General features: G+C 44.4%; 2 protein-coding genes across 10 annotated transcripts in view; one reads left to right on the top strand and one right to left on the bottom strand.

The window, feature by feature from the left end:
• The window catches only part of LOC144189624 (uncharacterized), a 77,167-nt gene extending 64,315 nt beyond the window's left edge, over positions 1 to 12,852 (top strand). For all 4 annotated transcript variants that reach the window (XM_077710776.1, XM_077710774.1, XM_077710778.1 and 1 more), the window contains 5 exons: positions 5,613 to 5,734; positions 5,869 to 6,052; positions 9,772 to 9,919; positions 10,355 to 10,462; positions 11,656 to 12,852. In XM_077710776.1, coding sequence (XP_077566902.1) covers positions 5,998 to 6,052; positions 9,772 to 9,919; positions 10,355 to 10,462; positions 11,656 to 11,710 — 366 coding nt within the window. In that variant the 5' untranslated portion in view covers positions 5,613 to 5,734; positions 5,869 to 5,997 and the 3' untranslated portion in view covers positions 11,711 to 12,852. The remainder of the gene's footprint in view (positions 1 to 5,612; positions 5,735 to 5,868; positions 6,053 to 9,771; positions 9,920 to 10,354; positions 10,463 to 11,655) is intronic.
• On the bottom strand, positions 5,480 to 26,423 carry rps6kc1 (ribosomal protein S6 kinase polypeptide 1). Of its 6 annotated transcripts, none has more exons than XM_077710759.1 (24): positions 26,212 to 26,423; positions 25,400 to 25,435; positions 25,165 to 25,285; positions 24,929 to 25,044; positions 24,777 to 24,870; positions 24,655 to 24,708; positions 24,175 to 24,489; positions 23,983 to 24,107; positions 23,805 to 23,903; positions 21,983 to 22,030; positions 21,247 to 21,379; positions 19,688 to 20,863; positions 18,880 to 18,969; positions 14,917 to 14,999; positions 13,282 to 13,377; positions 12,613 to 12,789; positions 11,065 to 11,234; positions 10,766 to 10,984; positions 8,438 to 9,525; positions 7,652 to 8,027; positions 7,482 to 7,575; positions 6,536 to 6,592; positions 6,393 to 6,455; positions 5,480 to 6,075 (listed from the first exon to the last, which is right to left on the bottom strand). In XM_077710759.1, the coding sequence occupies exons 1-16, from the start codon at positions 26,311 to 26,313 to the stop codon at positions 12,688 to 12,690; spliced, it is 2,790 nt and encodes a 929-aa protein (XP_077566885.1). In that variant the 5' UTR covers positions 26,314 to 26,423; the 3' UTR covers positions 5,480 to 6,075; positions 6,393 to 6,455; positions 6,536 to 6,592; positions 7,482 to 7,575; positions 7,652 to 8,027; positions 8,438 to 9,525; positions 10,766 to 10,984; positions 11,065 to 11,234; positions 12,613 to 12,687. The 6 variants fall into 6 exon arrangements, with proteins under 6 accessions (XP_077566885.1, XP_077566887.1, XP_077566886.1 ...); XM_077710761.1 differs by having other exon boundaries at positions 6,393 to 6,592; positions 8,438 to 8,532; positions 8,646 to 9,525; XM_077710760.1 differs by having other exon boundaries at positions 6,393 to 6,592; positions 11,061 to 11,234.
• Between the last annotated feature and the right edge of the window lie 64 nt (positions 26,424 to 26,487).

Here is a 26,487-nt window from a genome sequence, read left to right as displayed (position 1 = left end):
TAATACGGGTTAGCATTAGCATACATGAATTATTGAGCCTAACAATGTTGTTCCTTCTCAGCTGGCTTTTGTTGTGCTTTTCAAATAAAGAGGAAGAGGAATTTGTTCCTCGGGCTAAATTAATAGATAAATACTATTTATGGGAAATCGCTAACATGGTTTTCAAGTTGGAAACGTTTGAGTGGAAATTGTTGGGGGTGTTTTTGCTTATTGTTAGTGTAAATTTTTGGTCTTTAACCGGAATTTAGAGTGGGCTATTGATTTAGTTTTTATAGCTGTTGTTGTTTATGGGAAAATAAGTAATACAAGATAAGGTGAGGGTTAAAAGTATTTGTATTTTTTTGTTTTCAGAGTATTGCAATGGTTTTGACTTGCTTGAAGTTGATTCAGCTTTGTTTTTGGTCCATTTTGAGCTGGCCGCAATAGCGAGGAACCCCCCCCCCCCCCCAAACCCCCCACCGCTGACAAGAGAGTCCAACATTCCAGCCTATAATCAAGCTGATTGTGCATTATGCCACCATCTGCAAAACGCGGCGGAGCGGCCGGCCGGCCGAGGGAATTAGATCGTCTTTAATAACACATTTTGGGGATAAACGTTTGGTTTTTTTTTTTTTTTTTTTCGCCATTGCCACGGTTCCATTTGCCCACGCCGAGAAGTCCAAAGGGGCCAGAGGAACCGACGGTGGGCAGATAGAGCAAATCTCCAGATTAGAGATTAGCTCCGCTAGCAGATTTGAAAAGGGGCCGTCTGGTTGGGCGCCAGCCTGCTCGGGCCTAGCCACTCGGACCATCTAAGCACCAAACGCTCGCTACCAAACTTCCCTTGGGCTCGGGGGCGCCGGGTTCAAGCCCGTTATCTCCCGTTTCACATAAAAAAAACGTCCCAATTCCAAGACCGCCACTTTCCAGATCCAGTAAAAAAGTAGACTCTAGTCCAGAGATCTCTCCAAGGGATCTTTACCGTTTTTTTAAGCAGTCCTCCGCTTAATTCCCTTTTTAACGCGGGTGTAAGTAATCTGCCGTAATCGGCGCTTTCACCCAAACACGCGGCACTATCGCGCAGCCTTCCCGCCCGCGTAAATCCCCAGGGGAGGCGGGGTTAAGCGTAAAGGTAAGAGGTTAAAGCGCGATCTGCGTCAACTTCTCAGCCGCGACGGCCATTTGGGCGCTTTTAATCAGGTTTGGAATATGTTTAACAGACATTTGGGGCATCTGTTGACTGGCTAAATCTCATAAGCGCTCAAGCTTATTGTCAACAGCTGGACGCCACGCCGCCGCCACGGCGTCCCGGGACGATAACGTGTCCTTTTTTACCCCCCAAAAAAGGATCTGACACGCTTGATTTTTAGCCGGTAAAGACGGAGAACAAAGAGATCCACCAAACCTGCATTCATTTTTTTTTGTTAGGGGGTGACGGATCCACGTTGACGGACGTTTCCTAGCCGTTAGCCACTTGCCGTTAGCCACGGCGTGGATTACATTTTGATCTGATTAAACTTGACCCAATCCATGTCCATATTGGATTTTCTTTCAATATTCTTTGAACGTTAAACCCTCTGATTTGTATTAGGGCGTGGCCTATGTTTTGGGGGAGTTGCGTAATACCTTTTTCTACCTAGCAACAGTATTGAGTAATTAGGAATTTTTACTTATTTCATCTTTTTTGGGGCATTTTCGATCAAAATTGTGATATTAAATATGCCTGTCAAAATTATACTTTTTGATTTGTATAGCTGAAAGATAGCTGACCACTGATTGGACGATGGCATCGTGGGGATAAAATGTCGGCAGGTGGGCCAATGAGAAATGGCAGTTTTTTGGCTTTGCGGCCATTTTGGCTCTGATTTTTTTTCTCATCAGTCGCCACAAAAGGCCACCGGATCCAATCACGGGGCCGGCGTCCAATCGACCGGACGTTCCAATCTTTTGCGCCCATTGACAACCAAAAAAAACGTCCCTTTTCGAGACCACCGCCTGAATCGTGGTGGGGAATCCCCCAGTTTGACCTTTTGACCCCCACCAGGTTATTTGGGAACCCAGACGCGGCCTTCCGGTCTGCACCAAAAAGGAAGAGGCCAAAAAAAAAAGGCCACTTTTCCTCCAAAACGAGCCAGTGGCAGGACCTCATTAGACTTAAGAAAACAGTAGAAAGGTGCAAACGAGCGAGCGGTCGCCGTATCCGTCCGACAAGGCAGACACTTCCTGTATTTGGGGGGTGTGGGGGGTCCACTCGGACCACCTGCTCACAAATAGCCACGTTTTTAAAAAGGACAGAAAAGGGAAAAATTGTTTGTGTGTTCTTGTCTGAAAAATGAGAACGAAAAAATGCCTTACAATACTATGTCGTTTTTTCAGGATAAAAAGCCTTGTTGTTTTGTACAAAAAAATAGCCTTACTATACTACATAGTATAGTAAGGCTATTTTTTGTACAAAACAACATAGTATACTAAGGCTTTTTTCTTTTAAAAAAATGACATAGTATAGTAAGGCCTTTTATCCTGAAAAAATGACATAGTATAGTAAGGCTTTTTATCGCCAAAAATGACATAGTATAGTAAGGCTTTTTTTTTGTTAAAAACGACATAGTATTGTAAGGCTTTTTATCGCAAAAAACGACATAGTATAGTAAGGCTTTTTTATGGCCAAAAATGACATAGTATAGTAAGGCTTTTATTTCGTCCAAAACGACATAGTATAGTAAGGCATTTTGTCTTCAAAAACGACATAGTATAGTAAGACTTAAGAAAACAACAACCATGTATTGTAAGGCTTTACTCATGACGTAACACCCATTCTATTCGCTACTTTTAAATTGCACAGTGACAAAAAATATTCCATTTTTTAGGTGGGAAATACCTCCATTTTCACCTTTATTTACAAAAGGGCCTCTTTTTTTTCCCCCAAGAAACTCAGTCGTCAGTCATGGCCAAACACTTTACGCCAATTACCACCACCCCGCCGCCTGAAATCTATTCTAATGGCGGCGTAAATTAAAAGAGGAACGGCGCTGGTTGAAAAACATCAGCGGCGTCTTCCCGCGTGTTGCACGACACGTATTTATCGGCGCCATTGTGCGCCAAAGGTGGCGCGCCTCTTTTATTCGGGCGCCGCCGATAATGCGTCTCGTTTGCCGTTAATGCGGCCGACGGGTGAGGACGGCGTCGCGTGGCCACGGCGCCCAAGTGTGGACGCAAGGCACCATTAGTGACTTCCCGGGTCCTCTTCGCCAACACAATGGCGGGCAAATTGCTCTAATGGGCCCGTCGGCATAATAGGACGGACGCCTTAACGCGGCGCTCAAGCCGTCGAGAGGGAGAATGCCATCATCACTTGAAACAAAATACACGCCAAAGAGACAAAATCACAGCCTCCTCTTACGTCCTCCCACCAGTCAGACGCTCGCTCGTTTTACAGAAGAAAAAAAAAGGAAAAAAAACGTGCCAGGAATGTCGGCCTGGCTCCGAGCGGCCGTGGGTTCGATGCTGGCCAGGTTGAGATCCATTGTGGTGAGGATGATTTTTCCACTGGGCTTGGTCCCGGTGTAGCAAGGCTATATATGGCATTTTCTGTTTAAAAAAACATGTATGCTTAAGCTTTTTGGAAGAAAATAAAAGACCATGGATAGTAAGGTTATTTATTGTTTGAAAAATTGACATAGTATAGTAAGGTTTTTTTCAACAAAAATAACTACATAGTATAGTAAGGCTTTTTTTCCCTAAAAAACGACATAGTATAGTAAGGCTTTTTTTCGTTAAAAAACGACATAGTATAGTAAGGCTTTTTTTCGTTAAAAAACGACATAGTATAGTAAGGCTTTTTATCGCAAAAAAACGACATAGTATAGTAAGGCTTTTTTTCCCCTTAAAAACGACATAGTATAGTAAGGCTTTTTATCGCAAAAAAACGACATAGTATAGTAAGGCTTTTTTTCCCTAAAAAACGACATAGTATAGTAAGGCTTTTTTTCGTTTAAAAAACGACATACTATAGTAAGGCTTTTTGTCGCAAAAAACGACATAGTATAGTAAGGCTTTTTATCGCAAAAAACGACGTAAGGCTTTTTTTCGTTAAAAAACGACATAGTATAGTAAGGCTTTTTTTTCGTTAAAAAACAACATAGTATAGTAAGGCTTTTTTTCTCAAAAAACGACATAGTATAGTAAGGCTTTTTTTCCCTAAAAAACGACATAGTATAGTAAGGCTTTTTTTCGTTAAAAAAACGACATACTATAGTAAGGCTTTTTATCGCAAAAAAACGACATAGTATAGTAAGGCTTTTTTTCGTGAAAAAACGACATAGTATAGTAAGGCTTTTTATCGCAAAAAACGACATAGTATAGTAAGGCTTTTTTTCGTAAAAAAACGACATACTATAGTAAGGCTTTTTTTCGTAAAAAAACGACATACTATAGTAAGGCTTTTTAACGCAAAAAACGACATAGTATAGTAAGGCTTTTTTTCGTAAAAAAACCGACATACTATAGTAAGGCTTTTTATCGCAAAAAAACGACATAGTATAGTAAGGCTTTTTATCGCAAAAAACGACATAGTATAGTAAGGCTTTTTATCGCAAAAAAATGACATAGTATAGTAAGGCTTTTTTTCGTAAAAAAACGACATAGTATAGTAAGGCTTTTTATTTTCAAAAACGACATAGTATAGTAAGGCTTTTTTCGTTAAAAAACGACATAGTATAGTAAGGCTTTTTATTTTCAAAAACGACATAGTATAGTAAGGCTTTTTATCGCCAAAAACGACATAGTATAGTAAGGCTTTTTTCGTAAAAAAACGGCATAGTATAGTAAGGCTTTTTTCCCCTAAAAATACGACATAGTATAGTAAGGCTTTTTTATTCAAAAAAACGACATAGTATAGTAAGGCTTTTTTTCGTAAAAAAAAAACGACATAGTATAGTAAGGCTTTTTATCGCAAAAAACGACATAGTATAGTAAGGCTTTTTTTCGTAAAAAAACGACATAGTATAGTAAGGCTTTTTATTTTCAAAAACGACATAGTATAGTAAGGGGTTTTTTTCGGTAAAAAACGACATAGTTTAGTAAGGCTTTTTTCCGTAAAAAAACGACATAGTATAGTAAGGCTTTTTATCGCAAAAAACGACATAGTATAGTAAGGCTTTTTATCTAAAAAAAATGACATAGTATAGTAAGGCTTTTTTTCGTAAAAAAACGACATAGTATAGTAAGGCTTTTTATTTTCAAAAACGACATAGTATAGTAAGGCTTTTTTTATTCAAAAAAATGACATAGTATAGTAAGGCTTTTTTATTCAAAAAAACGACATAGTATAGTAAGGCTTTTTTCCCCTAAAAATACGACATAGTATAGTAAGGCTTTTTTATTCAAAAAAACGACATAGTATAGTAAGGCTTTTTTATTCAAAAAAACGACATAGTATAGTAAGGCTTTTTTATTCAAAAAAACGACATAGTATAGTAAGGCTTTTATTTGAAAAAAAAGATACCACATAAATGAGGCTTTTATTTGTTCTCAAAATACATAGTCCATGTTCTAATGCCAACATTATTGACCATAAAGTAAATATGATAAATAAATAAAGACTTATAATATTCCTCCCCATTTGTGTCTTTCAGAATGCGACAAATTGAGGAAAGATGGCTTCCGCAGCTCGCAATATTACTCGCAGGCTCCCATCTTCTCCGACACATGGCGGTCCGCCGGCAGCCTCCACGATGACGACGAGGACGAAAAAAAGGTGAAGAACGACAACCCTCTCTTTTCCCTTTTGGAAATCCTTCTCCCAAAAATATAAGAAAAAGCAACACATGGTCCTCCATCAACACATCAAAGCACTACAGTCTTTTCTAACTGTATATATTGCCTTTTCAGTCCCTGTCGTCGTCGGTTGGCGAAGACGACCGGTCGCAGCCGTCCACCAGGCCGCAGACGCCCAGCGACAAGGCGGACGAGTCCGACGCCCCGCCCAGAACGCCCACGCTGCCCACGCCGGAGGAGAGGATGAGACAGACGGCGTTGGCCGTGCCCACCGACATCGTGCCCATCAACATCTCAGGTGAGTCTTGGATTGGTCGCCGTCTGTACACAGGAAAGGTTAAAATGGGACTTGTGTGTTATAATAAGCAATTTTTTTAAAACTCTAAATGTATAGTGTAGAATTTTTTCAAATTTAGTTTTGGATTGGATTGGATAACTTAATTCATCCAACCCAATCCAAACCAAAAAACTAAATTTGAAAAATTTTGCAACACATAGTATAGTAAGGCTTTTTTTTCCTTAAAAAAAAAGACATAGTATAGTAAGGCTTTTCTTTTGTTTCTGTGGACTTGTACTCAAGACACTCAATTGATGACAAAGGAAAGTGTAGGTACTTGGTGGCATAGTGGTTAACTCACCTATCTCCCGTCTGGGAGACCTGGATTCGATTCCCAGTTGGGACACTTAGTCATTTCTGTGGACTTGTAATCAAGACACTCAAATGATTACAAAGAAAAGTCTAGTCCACTTGGTGGCGCAAGACCTGGGTACGATTCCTTACAAAGAAAAGTCTAGTCCACTTGGTGGCGCAAGACCTGGGTACGATTCCCGGTGTAGCCTGGAAAATGGAACAAGAAGAAGAAAAAAAAAATTTTTTTTTTGAATTTATATAAAATACTTAGTCATACATTTCAGCAAAAGGTTATGTTCCGAACTGCCTTCGGCAGTTCGGCAGACACTTGATAGACCTGTATGTGCGAAAGGCGTTCTCGGGTCGGCCTTCGGCCGACCCTCGACCGCTTGCTTGGTCAGTGAACCGCCGACACCGGGAAGCGAACTCACGTTCTCTCGGTGCAAAGGCGAGTGTGCAACCCACAACACCAACTCGTGCCCCACTTATACAAGGGTGTTGAAACGTTACATCCAAGGAAATGGGGGTGAAACACTTAGTCATTTTTTGACAAAATGTTTCATCCACCACTCAATACTTATACATTTAAACACTTAGGCATTAATACTTATACTTTTACCTGAACGTTTTATCCAAGGTAATGGGGTTAAACACTTAGTCATTTTTTGACAAAATGTTTCATCCACCACTCAATACTTATACACTTAAACACTTAAACATTAATACTTATACTTTTACCTGAACATTTTATCCAAGGAAATGGGGTTAAACACTTAGTCATTTTTTGACAAAATGTTTCATCCACCACTCAATACTTATACACTTAAACACTTAAACATTAATACTTATACTTTTACCTGAACATTTTATCCAAGGAAATGGGGTTAAACACTTAGTCATTTTTTGACAAAATGTTTCATCCACCACTGAATACTTATACACTTAAACACTTAAACATTAATACTTATACTTTTACCTGAACATTTTATCCAAGGAAATGGGGTTAAACACTTAGTCATTTTTTGGACAAAATGCTTCATCCACCACTGAATACTTATACACTTAAACACTTAGACATTAATACTTATACTTTTACCTGAACAATTGTGGGAAAATCTTTGCCTGCACTGGGAATTGAACCAGGGACCAAAGAGTTGGCAAACTGATGACTTAACCACTGGGCCACCAAGCTGTAAGAGAAAGCAGTAGTACTTGTCATTTTGTCCCCTTTTCACTCCCAGATCATACTTAGTACTTTATACTTACCTTCAAATGGGATTTGAACCCTGTAGTCCCTTGGTGGCGCAGAGGTTAGTTCACTGGACTTTCGTCGGGGAGACCTTGGTTCGAATCCCCGTTCGGACACTTTTTCACTTAGTCATTTCTGTGGACTTCTTCTCTAGATACTCAAATGATTACAGTGAAAGTGTAGTCACTTGGCTGGCGCAGAGGTTAGATCACTGGACTTTCGTCGGGGAGACCTTGGTTCAAATCCCGCTTCGGACACTTTTTCACTTAGTCATTTCTGTGGACTTCTCCAGATACTCAAATGATTACAGTGAAAGTGTAGTCCACATGGTGGCGCAGAGGTTAGATCACTGGACTCCCGTCTGGGAGACCTGGGTACGATTCCCGGTGTAGTCTGGAAAATGGAACAAGAAAAAAAAAAAGAGAAAAACTTTTTAATTTTTATTAAACACTTAGTCATACTTTTCAGCAAAAGGTTATATTCCGAACTGCCTTCGGCAGTTCGGAAGACACTTGATAGACCTGTATGTGCGAAAGGCGTTCTCGGGTCGGCCTTCGGCCGACCCTCGACCGCTTGCTTGGTCAGTGAACCGCCGACACCGGGAAGCGAACTCACGTTCTCTCGTTGCAAAGGCGAGTGTGCAACCCACAACACCAACTCGTGCCCCACTTATACAAGGGTGTTGAAACGTTACATCCAAGGAAATGGGGGTGAAACACTTAGTCATTTTTTGACAAAATGTTTCATCCACCACTGAACACTTAGGCATTTAAACACTTAGGCATTAATACTTATACTTTTACCTGATGAATTTGTGGGAAAATCTTTGCCTGCACTGGGAATTGAACCGGGGACCAAAGAGTTGGCAAACTGATGACTTAACCACTGGGCCACCAAGCTGTAAGAGAAAGCAGTAGTACTTGTCATTTTGTCCCCTTTTCATTGGGGAAAAATTTGTAGTACTTTATACTGACCTTCAAATGGGAAAAATTTGTAGTACTTTATACTTACCTTGAAATGGGGAAATTTTGGTAAGACTACAAAGCGGGACTTGAACTCTGGTCCATAGAGGTGGGAGGCAAATGACTTAGTCACTGGGCTACAGGCTCACAAAAAGAATCAGTTGGCTTTAATGTTTTGTCTGTTACAACTATTAGTATTGTAAGGCATTTTATTCTTTATAAAAACGACATAGTATACTTAGGCTTTTTTCCCCTAAAAAAACCGACATAGTATATGATGGCTTGTTTTGCTTGTGATTAATGGAGATAAATGTCAATCCCAGCTTTAGCCAATTGACGCGCAAACAATTTTGAATGACCGTTACCGAATTTTAGCATGTCATAAATAAACAAGTGGTGTTGTTTCACACAAACATTCTGTCAAACAGCCCCCCCAGACTCCGCCCCCACCCCAAACACCCCAAAGGCGACGGGGCCCGCAGCATCTGTTTGACTGCAGGCCATGCTATAATGCGCCGGGACTCCGAGGATCCTTGGCGTTCCCTCAAGATCGGGGGACCCACCCCCCCCTGCGCCTCCCACTACCTTGAAACGTGCTAAGCGCCACGCAAGCTCCCCACCTGCTCCCCCCCTCCAATCGGCGACATACCAACCAACGGCTGTCAAAAGCCATGAGACGTCAACGGGCCCGCCTTCCTCTGAAGCTCGCCGTTTTGCGCCCCACCTCCCTCCGGGGAAACGGGGTGTCGTCTGGCCTCGGCACGCTTGGGAAAAGTGCGCGGGGGGGGGGGGGGGGGGGTCTTCACCTAGGAAGAGACAGATTAGCGGCTGGCTTCTTGGCTCCCAGCGCCACATTCCCGCGAAAGTCTCCTAAACAGGCGTCGCCGCCCCCGGCGAAAAAGAACAAGAGAAGAGGAACGGGTAGCATCCTGTAAAAAAAAAAAAAAAAAAACACAATTTTTGCTCAATGTAAAGTATTTGAAGGAATTTCTACTATACTTGTCGTTATTAGGAAAAAACGCCTTACTATACTATGTCATTTTTTTAAAGAAACAAATACTATACTTTGTCATTTTTAACGCAAAAAGTCCTACTATACTTTGTCGTTTTTTAGGGAAAAAGCCATACTATTCAACTTTTTAAAGTGTACTAATCAAAGTCTCTTTTTCTTCTAGGACGGAGATTTACACAAGCGGTTGGATCAATTCCGCCGGAGCTAAAAGACTACTTGTTTTTAAACGAGCCCCCCCCCTTGGCAGACCCCCACCCCGACAAGGCCGTTCCTGCACGTCCTCCCGCCAGAGACCGGGCGAGCCGCAGAAGGTAAGCGCAGCCGAGCGTGAGCAAAGTGTTGCGACAGCGCGGCCGGGCGAAGACCAGCTCCCCGCTAATGCGGCGTTAGCGCGGCGCTGACGGCGTCCCCCGCCCGCCGCCCTTCCACACGCATCACGGGGCCCCACAGCGCGACGAAAGGAGACACCTCGGGTCTCTTGGCTATGGCCACTCACACGTCTTTTTTGCCCACCGCTTGGGACTCCTTGCCATCCGAGCCTGGCACGCCGTGACTCACACGGGAGGGAGGGAGGGAGGGCGGTGTGTAAATAGGACGCGGCGGGGAAGGTGAGGGAGAACGCCGCTTCCGGGCCGAGGTGCGCGGGAGGTGGGGTCTTCACCCACTCGGGCACGGGGGGGGCTAATCGGACTGGAAGGTCAGTTTACGGCGGATTAAGTCTGGCCGTGTCTCTTTCTGTTTTACAGCCGCAAATCGGAGTGGCGGGGAACGTGCCGTGAGGCCTACGTGGCGGCGGCGGTGGAAACGTCAACCGTGATTAGTTTTTCTAGAAGGTGGATTCAACTGTTGCGCCGGTGAGTACATTTTCAACAAAAATTTAAGGGGTTAACAAGTAGAGTTTCGAACCTGGGACCCAAAGACTGCGATGCAAACCCGTCTAAATTTGAATTCAAACGATCTTTAACAAAGAAAATTTAGGAGAAAATATTTTGAGCGCGCTAACATTTAACAAAAGAAATTCCGTTACAACCCGATTCTGACGATCCGTTTAAAAACTTGAAATTTAGGGGAAATAAACAAACGCGCTAGCATTAGCTAATAGAGCCACGTTTTAAACCTACGAACTGTAAAGCTAATGTGTTACGTGCTTTTTTTACCTGTCCGAATTGGGCATCCCGGTAGCGTGCACGCTCGGTCTCTAACCAAGAGGCATTGCGTCTCTTGGTAATGACATCATGGCTCTGACAGAAGCTGGAGAAGACGCCCCGGGTTCCGTAATAGCACCAAAGCAACTCTTGGGCCGGCGCGTGACGTTCGTTCCCCGGGCGCCAACGCCGCTTTGCCGCTTTGCCGCTCCTCCTGGGCTTCAGCGAGAGCTAAAGTCAAAGCGTCAAAGACAAAAACAAAAGTTGACCACCAGCGAGATAATACACAGGCCGGACAAAGTAATACTTGCGTGTTTGTCCAAAGACAACGGGCAGGAGAGGGGTCCAGGAAACGGGAGGGGGGGGGGGTCAACCGGACCCGGCGGGGGGGACGCGGGAAGCGTTGCTTCCCGGGAGTCCTTGGCTCGTCCTCCGCGTCTTGCCCGCCAGCCGATGGGTGGGTGGGTGGACGGACGCTCCCCTACGGCAAAGGCACGCGTGGCGTGGGGGGTGGCGTGGTGGGTGGCGAGGGGGGGGTGGGGGGGGAGCTTGCTTCTCCGTCTTTTGTACTTTGGTATTATTTACAATGCCAAAAGTCACCCGTTAAAGGCTCAAAAAAGAGAATTTAATACGGCCTAAATGCGCTAATATGGTAAAAAGATCATTTTTTATTATCGTTAGCAAATATGTCTTGAAAGTAGTATTGTTTGTACTTTACTAGTTTGTATTTAAGCTTTGTTTTAATGGTTAAAAGTATGTTAAGGTCTTCATAGGAAGTATCACGCTGTAAAAAATACACAAGAATCCATGTTAGATCACATATATTATTTAATTGTTGACTTGAACATTTTCGTCTTAAAAAAATGAAAACTTAACTACATTTTTTTTGTCCTATTTTTCAGCGCCATCTATCAAAGAAAAGAACGCCAGATTGACAGGCTTCTTCTCCCGGACTAACGAGAGACGGGGCTAATCGACGTTGGGGACGGAGACGCGGCGGCGCCCGCTCGTGACGGCTTCCCTGACCGGCGTGAGTACGAATATGTCACGGCGGCTGACAGAAGCGTCGTCCAGCTGGGGGTTCGCGTTCAGTTCATACGGTCTCTTAAGAGGACGCCGTCTGCCGATGAATGACAACGACGAACGTGGCTGTTACGCTGCGTGACCTTTAAGCCCCACGGAGAGTATCTAATTAGCCGTTCGTTGCTGGGATGGCGACAAATGATGATTTTGATTGTCTGTTCGTCTTTTTGGCGGTTAAGCGCAATGTAACGGGGGGGAATTACAAAGATAGCGCCATCAAAATGTCCAACTTTGGTTTGGTTACAATTACAGATGCTACCCAAGAGAAGGGATCTGGTGTCCTAGCCCAGCTTTAGTTTGGCCCACAAATACAATAATTTCAATCTGAAAGAAAAGAGTACATTTTGCACAATATTTTATGTGTAATGTCTTTATTGTTTGTAGTATGTACAGTTTGCCTAGATGTGCTAGAGCGGCATGACGGGGTTATGTTAACCTATCAGAGTCTGGCGCCCAGTGTAAGTGATTTTCTTACAATTTAAAACGTCTTCTATTTACATCAATTCAGTGCGTTAGTGCAATTTGCCATAAAAACAAACTTAATACTTGACAATGCCCATTTTTACAGATCGTTAGCTGTCATTTTGCTTCTTTACTTGCATAGTAAACCCCTGATGTTAAGTTTTAAGCGGCAACAACGCAAATGTGTCGAGTGGTTCAGGCGCAAAGACGTTATTTTCGTAACTGTACACTACACTTTGGAGGATAAAGTCGAAAGCGATTTGGCAATACGATGTACGAGTGGATTATTGTGCCTTAGGAATGTAGATTTCTACCTGGAGTGTTAATGCCATGGCCTTTTTCTTCCCAGCATGCACTTGCGGAGGGAGGAAGGAAGGAAGGAAGGAGCGCTACTTGGTCCAGTCCACTTTGGCAAAGAAGGGGTGGGACTTGATGTCGTCCACGCCGGACACTCCTGCGCCAAGTCTTTCCGTGGGGTTGTACTGCAGCAGCTGGAGAAGACAAAAGAAAAAATACATTAGTATTGGACAAAGTATTATGTTTGGTACTGTCAATAAAGTATTCCCTTGAAATGTGAATTTGTTGTTTTTGTGGTTTTCAATGTTTGGGACGGGTGAAACCATCTGAGGACGCAAATGAGTTCAATTTGTTCCTAAAAATGACAAAGTATAGTAAGGCTTTTCCCCTAAAAAACGACAAAGTATTGTAAGGCTTTTCTCCCTAAAAAAATGACAAAGTATCGTAAGGCTTTTTTCTTAAACGTAAATGTTTGTCAAAATGATTCAATGAGTGCTTTTCACGCACTTGTAGCTTCCTAAAAATGCAGCCTGATACTTACAAATCACATTACGACGAACTAAAACACACAAACTGAGCCCAATAAATAAACAGATTACCTTAGTACTTGGCCAAAAAACGTACTGGGGATAAGATGGAGTATGGCTAGGGAAAAGAATCCAAAGCTGTTTTGTTGGAGTGCCCACCTGTTCCAGCAACGATCTGGCTTCCTCCGACAGCGACTCGGGGACGTTGAGCGCCGTGTGTCGTCCGATTCCCGCTGGATGGCACTGGCGCAGCGACTGCGGACACAGATAGCCGTTAGCGCAAACACACCAAAAAAAAACAAGAACAAAGCCTAGGATGGACTGAAGCGCGCCTGAAAAAACAAGCGTGTGTCCTCCTCTTGGAACGGCCAGTGGAAAACACTTAGCTGAAAACACACTATTTGCGTACAAAAAAAATGGGGAAAAACTAGCAAATTAGCGCCAGTAGGAAAAGGCCTTATCGTCGGAATCATGGAAGCTAATGGCCGCTAATCGCTAGGGCGCATCTTCTGACGGCTTTGCGTTAAAAGACCCCGCCGGAGCCCCCCCTAAGGGACTTCTGGCCGGGTTCCTGGCTGCCCCGAGGCCAGATCTTATCCTGCAAAGATGGAGAGGCGCTATTTATTTATGTGTGTGTGTGTGTGTTTTTGGGCCAGGACGCTGCACAGACGTAATCATCAAAGGAGACATCTGTGTGAGTGACTTTGTTTTTTTTTCGTCCCCAGGTAAGCGTGGATGTGTGCGTGCGTGCGCTTAAACACAATAACAGGCGTCCGACACGTTTTGGGACACGGATGGGGCAACGTTGATGGCTGATAAGAAAAGATGGCCGCTGGCAAACAGTTACACTCCATTTAAATTTAATAGACAATGAAAAATTGAAGGGCTGTTTGTCTACGTGCAGGTGTGTGTGTGGAAATATAGTGGGAAAAGGCTATGTGAAATGTTATCCGTTCCTTTAAACTGAATGATAAGTTGGATATTAAATACATTATATTTTAAACTATTATAGTAGATAAGGCTTTTTGAAAATATATGTATTTTATTATTATATAAATTAAAAATATATATATTTAACATCATAGTAGTTTCTCAGAATTCCGAACTTAACTTCAAATTTCAAATTAAAAAACTTTGCCACATGATGTTTTTGGACTTGAGCATTGACGCCTATAAATGTAATTTAATGACTTCAAAAAAAAAATTGTAACAATGTTTTTACTATGCCTAAGAGTATTTTTTCATAATAAAACTACATTTAATGAGCTATAAACAATTATTTTGAAGGAGGAAAATGGCATTACATCTCCTACAATAGCTATTTTATTCTATGTTATCCGCAAATTGACGACGAAGCCCTCATTAAATCTTAAAAAATAATCAAGTCTCCCACCTCCACACAGTCCAGCTTTACCTCCACTCTCCGGCTGATTTATTTATGTCTTTTTGTTTTTGAAGCGCGGCTCCGGGAGCCCAGCGGTGCTCCCGGAGCCAGAAAAAGAAGGCCGCGGAGGGCTGACCCGCCGGCCCGGCAGATGGAGCTCAAGCTGGGGGAGAAAGTCACACGGACACCTCCGACACCCCCGGCGCTCCCGCAGAACCAAAGCGGAGAAACGTTAGCCAAGACGTAGCTCCCTCCTTTACACAAAAACGCACACATGCACACGAGCGAGCGAGCTGGCAAGCGCGCTAAAGAACGTGGACAGCTGCATGCCAATCCACCCCGAGACGTCCCACAATGCCTTGCCACAAAAAAAGTCCACTTTTTGATGGTGTTTGTTGTTTTTGACTCACCATGCTTGTCAGGAGCTCAAAGAGGACGGCGCCCAAACTCCACCAATCGCACGCCGCCGTTTCCTCGCCGATGCCTCCCACCTCTAGGGCAAGAAGAAAAAAAACATGTCATTTGATGAACATTTACAACCAGTTAAAATCCCAGTCCTATGTTTTTTTTTTTTAAGAAACAGGCTTTTTAGGTGAACTTATTGTCCACCAATGGTATTGCTAACATCAGAAAATAGATTACAAGCGGAATAATGAGCATCCACAACCAGTTTAAGTTGAACTTCATGTTTAGGCAAATTTGATTGTTACTCGAGGGCCCGCGGGCCATACGTTTGACACCCCCCCCCCCCCCCCCCAACAATGCAACTACTTCACTCGTCGTTGGCCATCTCGAATGCCTCAGTAATTCAGCGGAGCGCCGCACACACCGCCGCCGAGTGCGTCTGATAAAAGGTCCATTTGCATCATAAAAAAGCGGTTAAAAGAAGGAAAGCGGCTGTTGCCGCAACTTGGCGCCATCTGCACGACCCGACCTCCGGCGGCCAAGGCGCTACGACAAAACGCGCGCCTTAACAAATCTAAAGCGTGAAAGGAAAAAAAAATTATATACGTGAAAATACGCTAGCGCCATTTGATTGATGAAAAACCTTAAAAAATTGAAAATTACAAAGTGACCATAACAAATCTCTGCAACTGAACCACCACAGAATATCCACATGCATCTAACAAGACTTAAGACCCCCCCCCCCCCCCCCCCCCGCTGGACCCCCCGAAAATTAAACGTGAAAGTCAAAAAGTGCGCGTGGGATGTGGCTAGCAGCCCCGCTTGGCACCAGATGGCTTCTCATGCCGCTCAAGTTGGCCCCGGCCTCCCCGCGGCGCCGTCGGCCCCGGAGGGGAGGCCCCCGTGACCCCCCGCGCGCCCGGAGACGGAGCTCCTCAGCTGGGGCGAACACCAGAGACAAAGACCCCCGCTCTCCCGGAGGCCCCGGCGCGGCTCTCTTGCAGCCAAGGTTAGCCGAGGCCGGCGCGCTACCGCCAGCTAACATCGGGGGCACCCCGGGACCACTGTTTTGACAGCCGAGGAGAGAAGACGGTCATGGAACCGACTAGCGATACCTGCGCGGCTCCTCGCCGGAGGGCCAGCGGCGGGCGGGAGGGCGAGCACGCGTCTCAGAGCAAGGTCGATGTCGTCACCACCGATTAATGTCTGAGGAGCTGCGGGGAGAGGGGGGGGGGGAAGCCAGGCGGCCGGGCCGAGCCGCCCGAGCTGGCCGCACTTACCGCTCTGTCAGAGCCGGGCACGGAGATGGGGGAGAAAGGGGACCTGGGGGAGGGCGGGGGGTTGGCTTTAACAGAGTCCCACGGGCCGCGGGGTCATCGGCCAACGACTCTTCCACGGAGCGACTGCGCCTTCAACTCGGATGTGAGCTCGTGCTTGAGACGGGAAGTGAGAAGAAGCCATGAGCATAGTGGGTTTATTTTAGGTAGAGGATGAAGAATATACGTGGGCAAGTTGTGGTATTTTGTCAAATTGGATAAGTATGATTTAAGGCCGCTAACTCTATCAATTGGATGTTGTGATAACTTGTAGTACAGAAATACATTTTTGTGGAAATTATGAGTCGTTTTCTTGACAGGGGATAAAGAATACTTGTCAGTCTATGTTACAGAACTCTGAAAAAAAGTATGAAGTATTAAAGTATTTTAAAAAGTATTTATTTTAAGTATTATTTTTCGACTCAAGTATTAACACAGTCGGGTGGGTTTCTTTATCATTATTTGTGCACTTGCTACTCAATGTTTTGACTATTTACAGATATATTAATCATTTATTTATTAGTTGTAGTTATTATTTAATAATTATTTATCTGTTTGTTTGATATTTGTGCACTTTATAGTCAAGCCACAAATCTAATTCTACTGGTATAATCACTCAATTAAATTCAGTTCAATTCAATAACAGTAACAACCTAAAATAACAAGTTTTTGCCCATATGAATTCAAATTTACCAGTATATATAAAAAAACAATATTATCCTATTATCCACTTTCTCCCATCCCTCCTGTTTGCCTTTTCCTTTTTCACTAATTACAAAGCAAAACATTTACCATCTGACATTTTGATGACGCCAAAATGTGGAGAATGTAAATAAGCGCGAAGAGAAGAGAATAAACAAATTAATCCACTGCCATCGCATTTTTTTCCGAGTCCGCTACCGAGGCTAGCCCCCCCACCCACCCTCTTCTTTGCGTGGGTGTGAATGAGTGTGCTTTAAAAACATGTTTCTCTCCTCCTTTTAACACACACACACACATGAGGGGGGCAAGAGAACAGACCCCCTGCTAGCTCTTTGGCAAACAGTCATAAATCTGTCATCGGGAATGAAGCCATAGAGCTGACCCTGTCTGGATCAACAGCAATACATAACAAGGGCGAGATCAAAAAATAAAAATAAACACACACACACACGTTTAGGGTGAATGGAAAAAAAATATCGCAATTCGGGTCTATAAAAATAACAATAACAAAAAAAAAAAAAAGTGTTAAAAAGTACATTGGGATACTGGGGTGGTGTCACGCGCTCTCTAGTGGTAGTTATGGTTACTACAATGTTTGTACTTGGAGGATTAATAGCATACGTCGTTGTCTTCGGTTTTTTACAATCTGATTTTTTTGGAAGGGGATGATCCTTTACATGGTTTTAAATTAAATATCTTGGGCTGTAAGACGATATTATCAACAAAAGAAGTCGAGGGCAAATCCAACGGGCGCGGATATGGTTTTTTTTTATGATTTAAATTGTATTAAAGCACAGGAGGATTATTGAGATTAATGTCTTTAGGTTATTTAATCAATTTGCTCCTGAAGATGTGGAGTGGTGGATTGTTATTGCTTTTGAAATAAGGATGTTTTTTGAGATCATTTAGTTTAAATGGTAACCAGTCTAATTTTATTTTATGAAAACTAACATTAGAAAAAACATCTAATCAGTTTACATTTTAGTATAAAGTTGCTCATATCTTAAAATAAAACAATTGCTTAAAAATAATTTCAGTAAAATATGAAGACTTAATTTAAGCATTTTTTATTACCAGCAAAATATAATATTTTTTTTAAAAGTGTAACTAAAACAAATAAAGTACTAATAAATACTATACTCTATATAAGTTAATTATATTCAGAAATATTTAATATAATAACATATTTAAAAAATCTGCACTTTCAGCGTCCTTAAATTCTTCGATGGCATTTTAACAAACTATTTTGACATATATTTACCTTTAATTTGAGTCTAAATAGAAACACGAGTGCGTACATGTGTGTATTTTGGTCCGAAAATACAAAAGAGATATTTCTATATAATGAGGGCGCACGCACGCTTCTATTTATTTGCACAAAGTGCGGAGAAGAAAGGCAGGCTGGCAGTCAGTGTGTGTGAGCCAGTGGCAAACGCTTTGCTTTGGACAGCTTTTAAACAACATGCCAGAGCTGCCACCAGCCTGCCGGGGGCAACAAAGCAGCCCGCGCTAACGCCGGCCGGCCGGCCCTCCTCGCCGTTGCGCCGCCGAAACCTCTAGAGCGGGAGGGAGGACGCGGAGAGGGGGGTGTCAAACGTACGGCCCGCGGGGGAGCAATTCAAATAGATTCTTTTGTTCGACAAGGGCGACGCAAAACCAGATGTTTTGGCACTATGTTTGGCTCCATTTTCGACAAAAACGGTGGCAATTAATAAGTTTTTAAGGGAGGTTAAAATTGGTAAAATTTATAGGGAGTCACTTAGGAATTTAAAACCATGTTTCTTGTCAAATACAATTTTCATTCTAAACTAAAAAATCTTTTTAAACCTACCTTACTATTTTTTAGCTCCAACTAAACTTTTAAAATTCACTGTCACGACGACCTGCATTCTCATTTTCTGACTCGCCACTAAACGCTACTATAAAAATAATTTCAAAATAAGGGCTTACCTGGCGCGCAGTACATGTTCTCGCAGGCGTCCTGGTCACATGACTCTTCCACGTCACTCCAACGACAGAAATAAGTCAGCTGAACGTGTCCTGAAAACAAAAAAACAACAATTTTAATTTAGTGTCCGTCCCAGTCAAGTGTGACTGACTTTGCACTTTCCAAAAGTTTGCACCCCCTCGCCGCCAAGCGCTTCCTTCCCACCACCACCACCACCACCACCAGGCCGTTTTGGAGTAGGCCGCCAGGGCGATTACTCCCGTTTAGCGGCTCCCCGTTAACGCCGTCATTAGAACTAATGGTGTCATTAGGTAGCCGCGGCCATTAGCCCAAGCTAGCCAAAACCGTGCGCCGCGCTACTTGCTTGATGGGCCCTTTAGAACAATAATGACCGCGGGGGAGACTAAAACAGCCACTCAGCTAATTAGACGCGTGTTGGTAACGAGGTGAGGGAGATGATTGTAAAGAAAAAAAAAAGAAAAAAAAAGCCGCCTCTCGTCTTTATTTACGGAGGAGGAGGAGAGATTAAGACGGCGCTTGGGGGTCGCTTTGGCGCCCTTGACGGCCATGGACGTCCAATTTTTCATTTCCAGTCAGAAGGGGAGACGATCATCGTCTATCAGAGACAAGAAGTGACTATTTACATTTTAGCATTGTACAAAGCAAATTAAAATATAACAATAAAACTCAAAATAGTACTAATATAAGCATCAGTTTGACTTGTACTGCCCTCCGACGGCCATGGAAGGTAGTGCAAGTTCATCTAACTGGAGCCTGAGAAATGTTTTTAAATTCTATTTTCAATCTTACCATGTCGATCGAGCAAGATGTTGTTGGGGTTGAGGTCCCGACAGACCACGCCCTCCCGGTGCAGGCGGTCCAGCGCCGTCACCATCTCCACGGCCCAGCAGCGGACGAAGGCCTCTGGGATTCGAGCGTGGGACACGGCCACAGACAGCTGGTCCAGCTCTGAAAACAGGCGGGACACACGATCCGCTTCCCCTCCGTCCTCCAATTTCTCCACCACTTCTTCTCTCGGCGCGGACACACAGTCTTCTACCTGGCGTGAGGGTCCGTCCTCCTCGCCATCTTTTTGTCCAAAAGTCAAGCTGTAGTCGTCCCACAGCGAGGTCAGGGCATCTGAGGACATGCAGGAGGGCAAAGGTCGCCCGGGAAGCGGTAAAACATCCGGCTCGGTGGATCTTCTGGGCGAGGTCGCGACCTCTGGGCCGGGGTGGGGCATCGCCGTCTCCGATTGGTCGGCTTGGTCCGTCGAGGGGAGGTTGACCAAAAGGTCCGGCGGGTGACCCTCGTCTTCATTCAGCGCCTCTTCAAAAGAAATGACCGGCACAGATTCTTCGGCGTCTTTACTTAACTTTGCGCCGTGACCTTTGACCTGGGGATCCAGCTCCAGGAGGTCCTCGCCGTGGTCGGACGGCCGGCGCTGTGGCTCCGCCCAGGTGGCCTCGCCAGCGCTGTCTTTACTGTCGATGCGGAAAAACTCCATGAGCGCACGTCTGGGTTGATTCGGGGACGGCAGGCGTGGCCCATCGCCGCCGCCATCGTCGTCCAATAGGCTGTCGCCGCTTAGTGGTGAAGAGGCGGTGGCCCCGTCCGGCGAGGCGCCGCCGCTCCTGGTTCGCTGTTCCTCCTCCAGTGCATCCGGTTCCACTTTGTCTCGCTCGTACTCGTTGCAAAGGGTTAAATAACTATCTGTGCACTCCTCTTCCGAGGTGGCGCTGGAGTCCGGGTGTGGCACCGGCGACTTGGCGGACCGGCTCGAGGAGGGGTGGCTTTGGCAAGGCGACAAAGGCATCGCTTTCACATCAGGGCGAGCAGCGATGGGGTCCGATTTGGGGGAGGGCGAGGCAAATTGGGGCGAGCCTACGCCCGCTTTGTGGCTCTTTTGGATGAACGGGATGTCGAAAGTCTCCTCTGGACTGGAATTGCGCAGGTATTTGGCAACGTGGGACCACAGCTTTCCCCCTGCGGATGATAAATGGTCAAATTTCAGCCAGATAAAAAAAAAAAAAAAAAAAAAAAAGGGGTTCGAACCCAGAACCCCAGAACTGCGAGCCCAAAAGGCAAAAACCACTTAACCACCGCACCAAAAAAAAACTTATGTTATATTTAAGGCAGTATATTAAAAAAAAAACAATTTATAGTTTGGACACCCCGGTTCTAAATATGGGTCCGCCCCTAATGCGAGAGAGATGTAAGAAGGCCCAGGTGTTGGCATAGCTAATGAAGCGCGGCGCCACCTGCTCCGGGAATAACGACCTGTGACACACACCCATCTCCATCAAACATCTGTCGGCGGGCGACAAGGGCACGCCGAGACGAGCGCAAAAAAAGATGAGGCGCCTCACCCTCGGCGTGCCGCAGGAAGAGGAAGACGGCGTCGTCCGTGTCCACCGCCTTTTCCAGCCGCACCATGTGGGGGACGCTCCGGGGCGCCAGCGTCGTTTTGGCACGGCCGCAGTCGCTGCTTTTTCTCAAAGCCTGATGGGAAAAGGGAAAAAATTAATACTTTTAAAAAAAATTATATTATTGTTATATGATTGTGTGAAAACCAAATATAATAGCTGCCACTACATATTACTTATGGGAAATTCAAATGGCAACAATCGTCCATATTGTTCGAGATGAAACCGCCAAAATTGAAAACAAAGCTCTATTATGACCCATAAACCCAATATATTCATTTTCTTTACATCTACAACTACTCCCCAAAACCCACCAAGTACACCCCAAAAAAGCCAAAACAAACGCCCCAAAAACTAAACATCCGACCCAACCGATTCAAAGTGACCGTAGCCAGCGAGCCCCGACGCGCCATTTGCGAACCCCCCACCCCCCGCATCAAGTTGACATTGCCCGCCTATCCGTTTCCATCAAGGCGCGCCCATCTACGCCAAGTCATCTACGCGCGTTGACATCTGGCGCACGTCTCACACCTGAGAGCAGAGGAGCTGACAGGGACAGGCCCATTAGAATCAATTATGGCCGTCACACACAGGGGCGTCTGGCACGCATTGCGCCCATGGGCGACACACCCACAAAAACATAAACACACACTCCTCCTACCAACCAATGAGCACTTACTTTCACCACCAACGTCTCCCCCGTCCTCTTGTCCATGACCAAAAGAACCTGTGATGGAAGAGAGTCATTAATAGGCAGGTGATCGGATAGGACGGGGTCATCGGCTAAATAAACGCCACGGAGAGAATCGGGGGAGGGATTAACCCATCAAGCCCTGGCGTGTTTAGCGTGGCAATGTCACAGCGGCGAAACACTGATTTAAACACATTAGGGCTGGAATTATTAGCTGATTAGGCGAGCAGATGGGCGCAAACCCATGCGTTCCGAGTCAATTATTGGGCAAAGGCATGCCACGTTTATCATTTGCGTCTTGGACAACGGGGTGATTGCAGGGGGGGTTTATCGTTGGTGAAATGAGAATTCTGGGAATGCATTTGTTGTGGAGTTGAGTTTGGGAACACTAAAAAAATACTGTATTTAACATTTGCTTTCATTATACAAAAAATATTGGCATTTATTCCAAATTTATCTTAAATTATTTGAGATTTGCAAATGATGTGGCTACTGTAATTTTATTTATGTGCGAGTATTAAAAATGTAAGAATAAAAACGTATATAAATTAACTTATAAAATATTTCAATAAAATTCAACGGAATTTTTCCACCACCAACTCGACCCCAATTTTTTCCCAACGTGTCCCCAGTGTAATAGTTTTATAGGAGTAGGATTTACGATGCCGCATTCTTTTTGATTCAATTATGTTTTGGTATGTGTCAACTGTTTCAATTAGCGAGCAGATGTCACCGACGCCATCCCTTAATCTCGACCTTCATCTCTCGGGCTAAAAAAGACGACGGGGCTTCATACATGCCGCTTCTTCTCTCTGACATCTTCATTTTTCCCTTATTATAGACAACCAATCAAATCCCACTTGGCCAACATCCCCCCTGTCAAAATGGATTAGACATCTATCCAGCTCAATGACAGCTAACTCTTAAACAACTCTTAAAAATTGTAATAAATACATTTTAAGACCCCAATTTTGCTAAAAACGACACCCCCGATCCGACACCTCTCCGTCGCCCCCTCTGGGGACAGGTGGAACATATGTGCGCGACCTAGCGAGCGCGTATGAGCGAGCGTTAGCGCTTCAGCGCGACCCTGGTTGGGACCAAACAGGTGCGGGCTAAATGGATATGAATGGAGATGTGAGTAAACAGAGCCGCGGCGCTAGCCAGGGCACTAATATAATTAAGATACAAACATCAGGGCGGATGGGGGGGGGGGGGGGGGGTAGAAGGGCGAGGAGCTCTCTCCATCTGTCTCCACTGTCCCCCATTAAAAGTCAAAGGCGGAAGGAAGAAAGCCTGGCGGCCATTTTGCCGAGCATTGCACAAACTGACCTTGGTGGTCGTTATAACCGCCGCTATATCATCGAGTAAATCTACTGTGTTTTATTGCCGTGGAAAAGACGGGGGAAGGAGGAGAGTTAACACGAGGACGGGGCGTCCGGATTTATCGGGACATGATTCCGCTAATGAGCGGCGCACCCGTGGATCAAGTGTTTGGCCGAAGCGCGGGTAATGGGTCGCCTCAGTCAGATGTTATTGGCAGTGGCGAAATGAGATATGTATTTTACTCAAACATTTTTGGGGGATATTTTCCTAAAAAGTTTCACTATACAAGTTTTGTATCCTATACAGATGTATATTTACACATTTTTAAGGCAAGTTTCTGCTTTTAAAGGAATAACTGGGATATTTTCCTAATATTTTAGCCTTTATTATACTACTGCGACTCGATAAAACTTATTTTAACCGTTTTTGTCATATTTCTGTATTGGTCACTTGACCTTTTAGCACAACATTTCACTCAACTGACCTTATCAATGACACCCAAGACCCTATAAGCACCAAGATCATCAGAGAAACTTTGCTGGATCCCTCTGATAGTGGTCCTGCAGCACTGTGCTCCCGTCACCTGAAAAATCAACAGCCAAATCCTTCTGTTAGAAAAAAAATATCTCCAAAGAAAGCAGCTAAATTTAGCGGCATCTCACCACAATTTGTGCCGACCCTTGACCCATATCGCCGCTCAGATGCTGACTGGATATTTGCTCGGCTCGCATCAAGTACTCGGCGGTCTTCTTCTTCACCGCCTCCCTTCGAGTGGGACTGGGCTCACCTGTGGTTGGATGGAGTCAGTCAAAGTTCCCGACTAAAACCGTGAGGAACGGATTTGACCGCCTGACCTTGAACGCCTTGTAGCAACAAGTCCACGCCGCTGCGGTAGAAGGAAAACGCCGCCTGGTAGTCGTGCGCTTTTTCCCTCTGCCCGGCCAGGCGGATTAGTTCGCCGGCTCGTTCCAGGTAGTCGGCCTTCAGCCTCTCCGCGCTTTTCCTGGCGAAGAGCGACGTGCGGCCGGGCTTGGGCGATGGGCGAGGAGCGCTGCCCCCGTGTGGCCGAATTGGGGAAGCGCGGCCCGAGGCCATGCCATCGTCCAGCCCAGTTAAAGAGTCTGTGTCCAAAGCCGAGCAGTTCACGTCACTACTGTCACTCAAAGGCCCTGGAAGAATACAAAAACAAAAATGGAATCATAATTCCGACACAAAATGGCAACCAATGTTTTCATTTTGGTAATTTACTATACATTTTCAGTGCCCTAAACTGAATGATATCTTAACGAGAACATACCGATACATTTTTGGAAAACACCCCCTAAATTACATACCTCCATACTCGGATGTGATAGTCAAATCTTCTGCAAAACTGAGGTCGCGTTGAACTGAAGAAACAACAAAAAATATTTCAGGGTCAGAAGTGTCCAAATCTGACTTTACCGTCTTTTCTTACCATCCGAGCTAGAGTCGGACAAACTGTCGGCGAGGAAGTCGGAGAAAGGCTCGGACGGTCCGATGAGTTCCGACCCGTCGTGGACTTTGCCTCCCTAGACAACACGTGTCAAAAATGGCACTTTTGGAATGACCTTTGCTCGTCCAACCTACCTTAAAAAACTCTTGGATGTGTTGACTGCAGTACAAAGCGGGAATATTTGCCGAAAACTGCAGCAAATCCTCCAAACGCTGTCTTCTCTCCTCGATTACCGAGTCATCGAAGCGACCTGACCGCAAAACAGTAATCCAATGGGTTTGCAAATATGGTTACTAATTTAACAATTATTTTGACTACAATGACTGTTCAAAAGAATATTTCCCCCAAATATGCCCACAAGAAAACTTACCAAACACTTTAGCCTTGGCAAAGGGAGGAAAAAGTTCCGATTGGCTGCAAACATTCTTATGCAGCTGCCAGAGGTTCTGGTGAAGTTTCCGAAAGTCGCTGTAGCGTTTCCATACCGTTATCTGGAAAACAGGGAAAACTGGGCTCAGTAATTGGCATCATGCAGTAGCTATTAGCGTAGCATCCGGGTATAGTGCATTCCTAAGACCAGATCTTGACTGAAAAGTTTGTCTTACCTCTCGTACATCCTCTGGGTTCTTCCGAGAAATGATCTGAAGCAAGAGAAGGGTAAATACATCAGGATTATAATACGATTCTAAAGAACTATGGGTAGAGTAGAGAGCCTTACAATGGGTACCATTTATAATGAAAGACAAAGGGAAGAGGGAGACATCACCAATAGAATATAAAGTGGTGAGAGCGACGCATAATAAAACAATCAAGTTATAATCTAGGTGATAAAGTGTAAGTCTCCAAAACTGGGTGGTCACGTTATTTTAAAATGGAAATATTGCATTTCGCCATTCGGGTTTACGTCAATCATTAGTGACGTTGTTATTTCCGAATTTCCCGCCCTTACCGCTACCAAAGTGCGTATTTCCGGTTTCCTCGGTATTCACAAAACAGTTACGCACCTATCACCTTTCCAAACATTCACTTGTATTATACGCATGGCAAAATAAATTGGAACAAGTCGTTAATTTTCCTAACAGAGATTCCTTCCAACTTAATAATGAAACCTGACAAATTAGTATACTCTTCCAGCCCAAAATAAACATCGTCCTTTAGCTACGTAGTTTACGCTTGCTTATGGCTAAGCTTCATTCACAGTTGCAATACAAATGCTCACGGATGCGAAAATAAAGCAGAATTCGCGTTTAAGAGAGAACATACCCAACAATATACAAAATAAACATTAGTATACATGCATTGTATTGACATTTCTTAGAGTTTACATCATATTTAAAAATATAGCCATTAGCTTAGTCTCGGTTAGCTAGCATGGCTAGCTACGTGCTATCAAGTAATAGTTGTGTTCGCTACTTACCCGAGCGGTGACTTTGTAAACAGTGTAGCCTTTCTGGTGCTTCGTTGGATCAGTGACAGTGTAAAAACGAGCAAATTCCTCGCTTCCCCGCTGCGCTATCATTCTGATAAGAACATTGCCGTAGGTTAGCAGGCGGCGAAGCCGTACACAACCATTAGCTTGGGTAGCGTGTTTCGAATTTGGAGTGAGCGAGTGACGTCATTTAATGGCAAACACTCGGACACGATGACGTATATTTAAAGGGACACATTCAGGACATACTACACTCAATGTCAG

Source organism: Stigmatopora nigra, chromosome 2, assembly GCF_051989575.1.
Source record: "Stigmatopora nigra isolate UIUO_SnigA chromosome 2, RoL_Snig_1.1, whole genome shotgun sequence".
NCBI classification, from domain to species: domain Eukaryota; kingdom Metazoa; phylum Chordata; class Actinopteri; order Syngnathiformes; family Syngnathidae; genus Stigmatopora; species Stigmatopora nigra.
The sequence above is the reverse complement of the archived record's forward strand: the minus strand, read 5'-3'. Positions and strand labels throughout refer to the sequence as shown.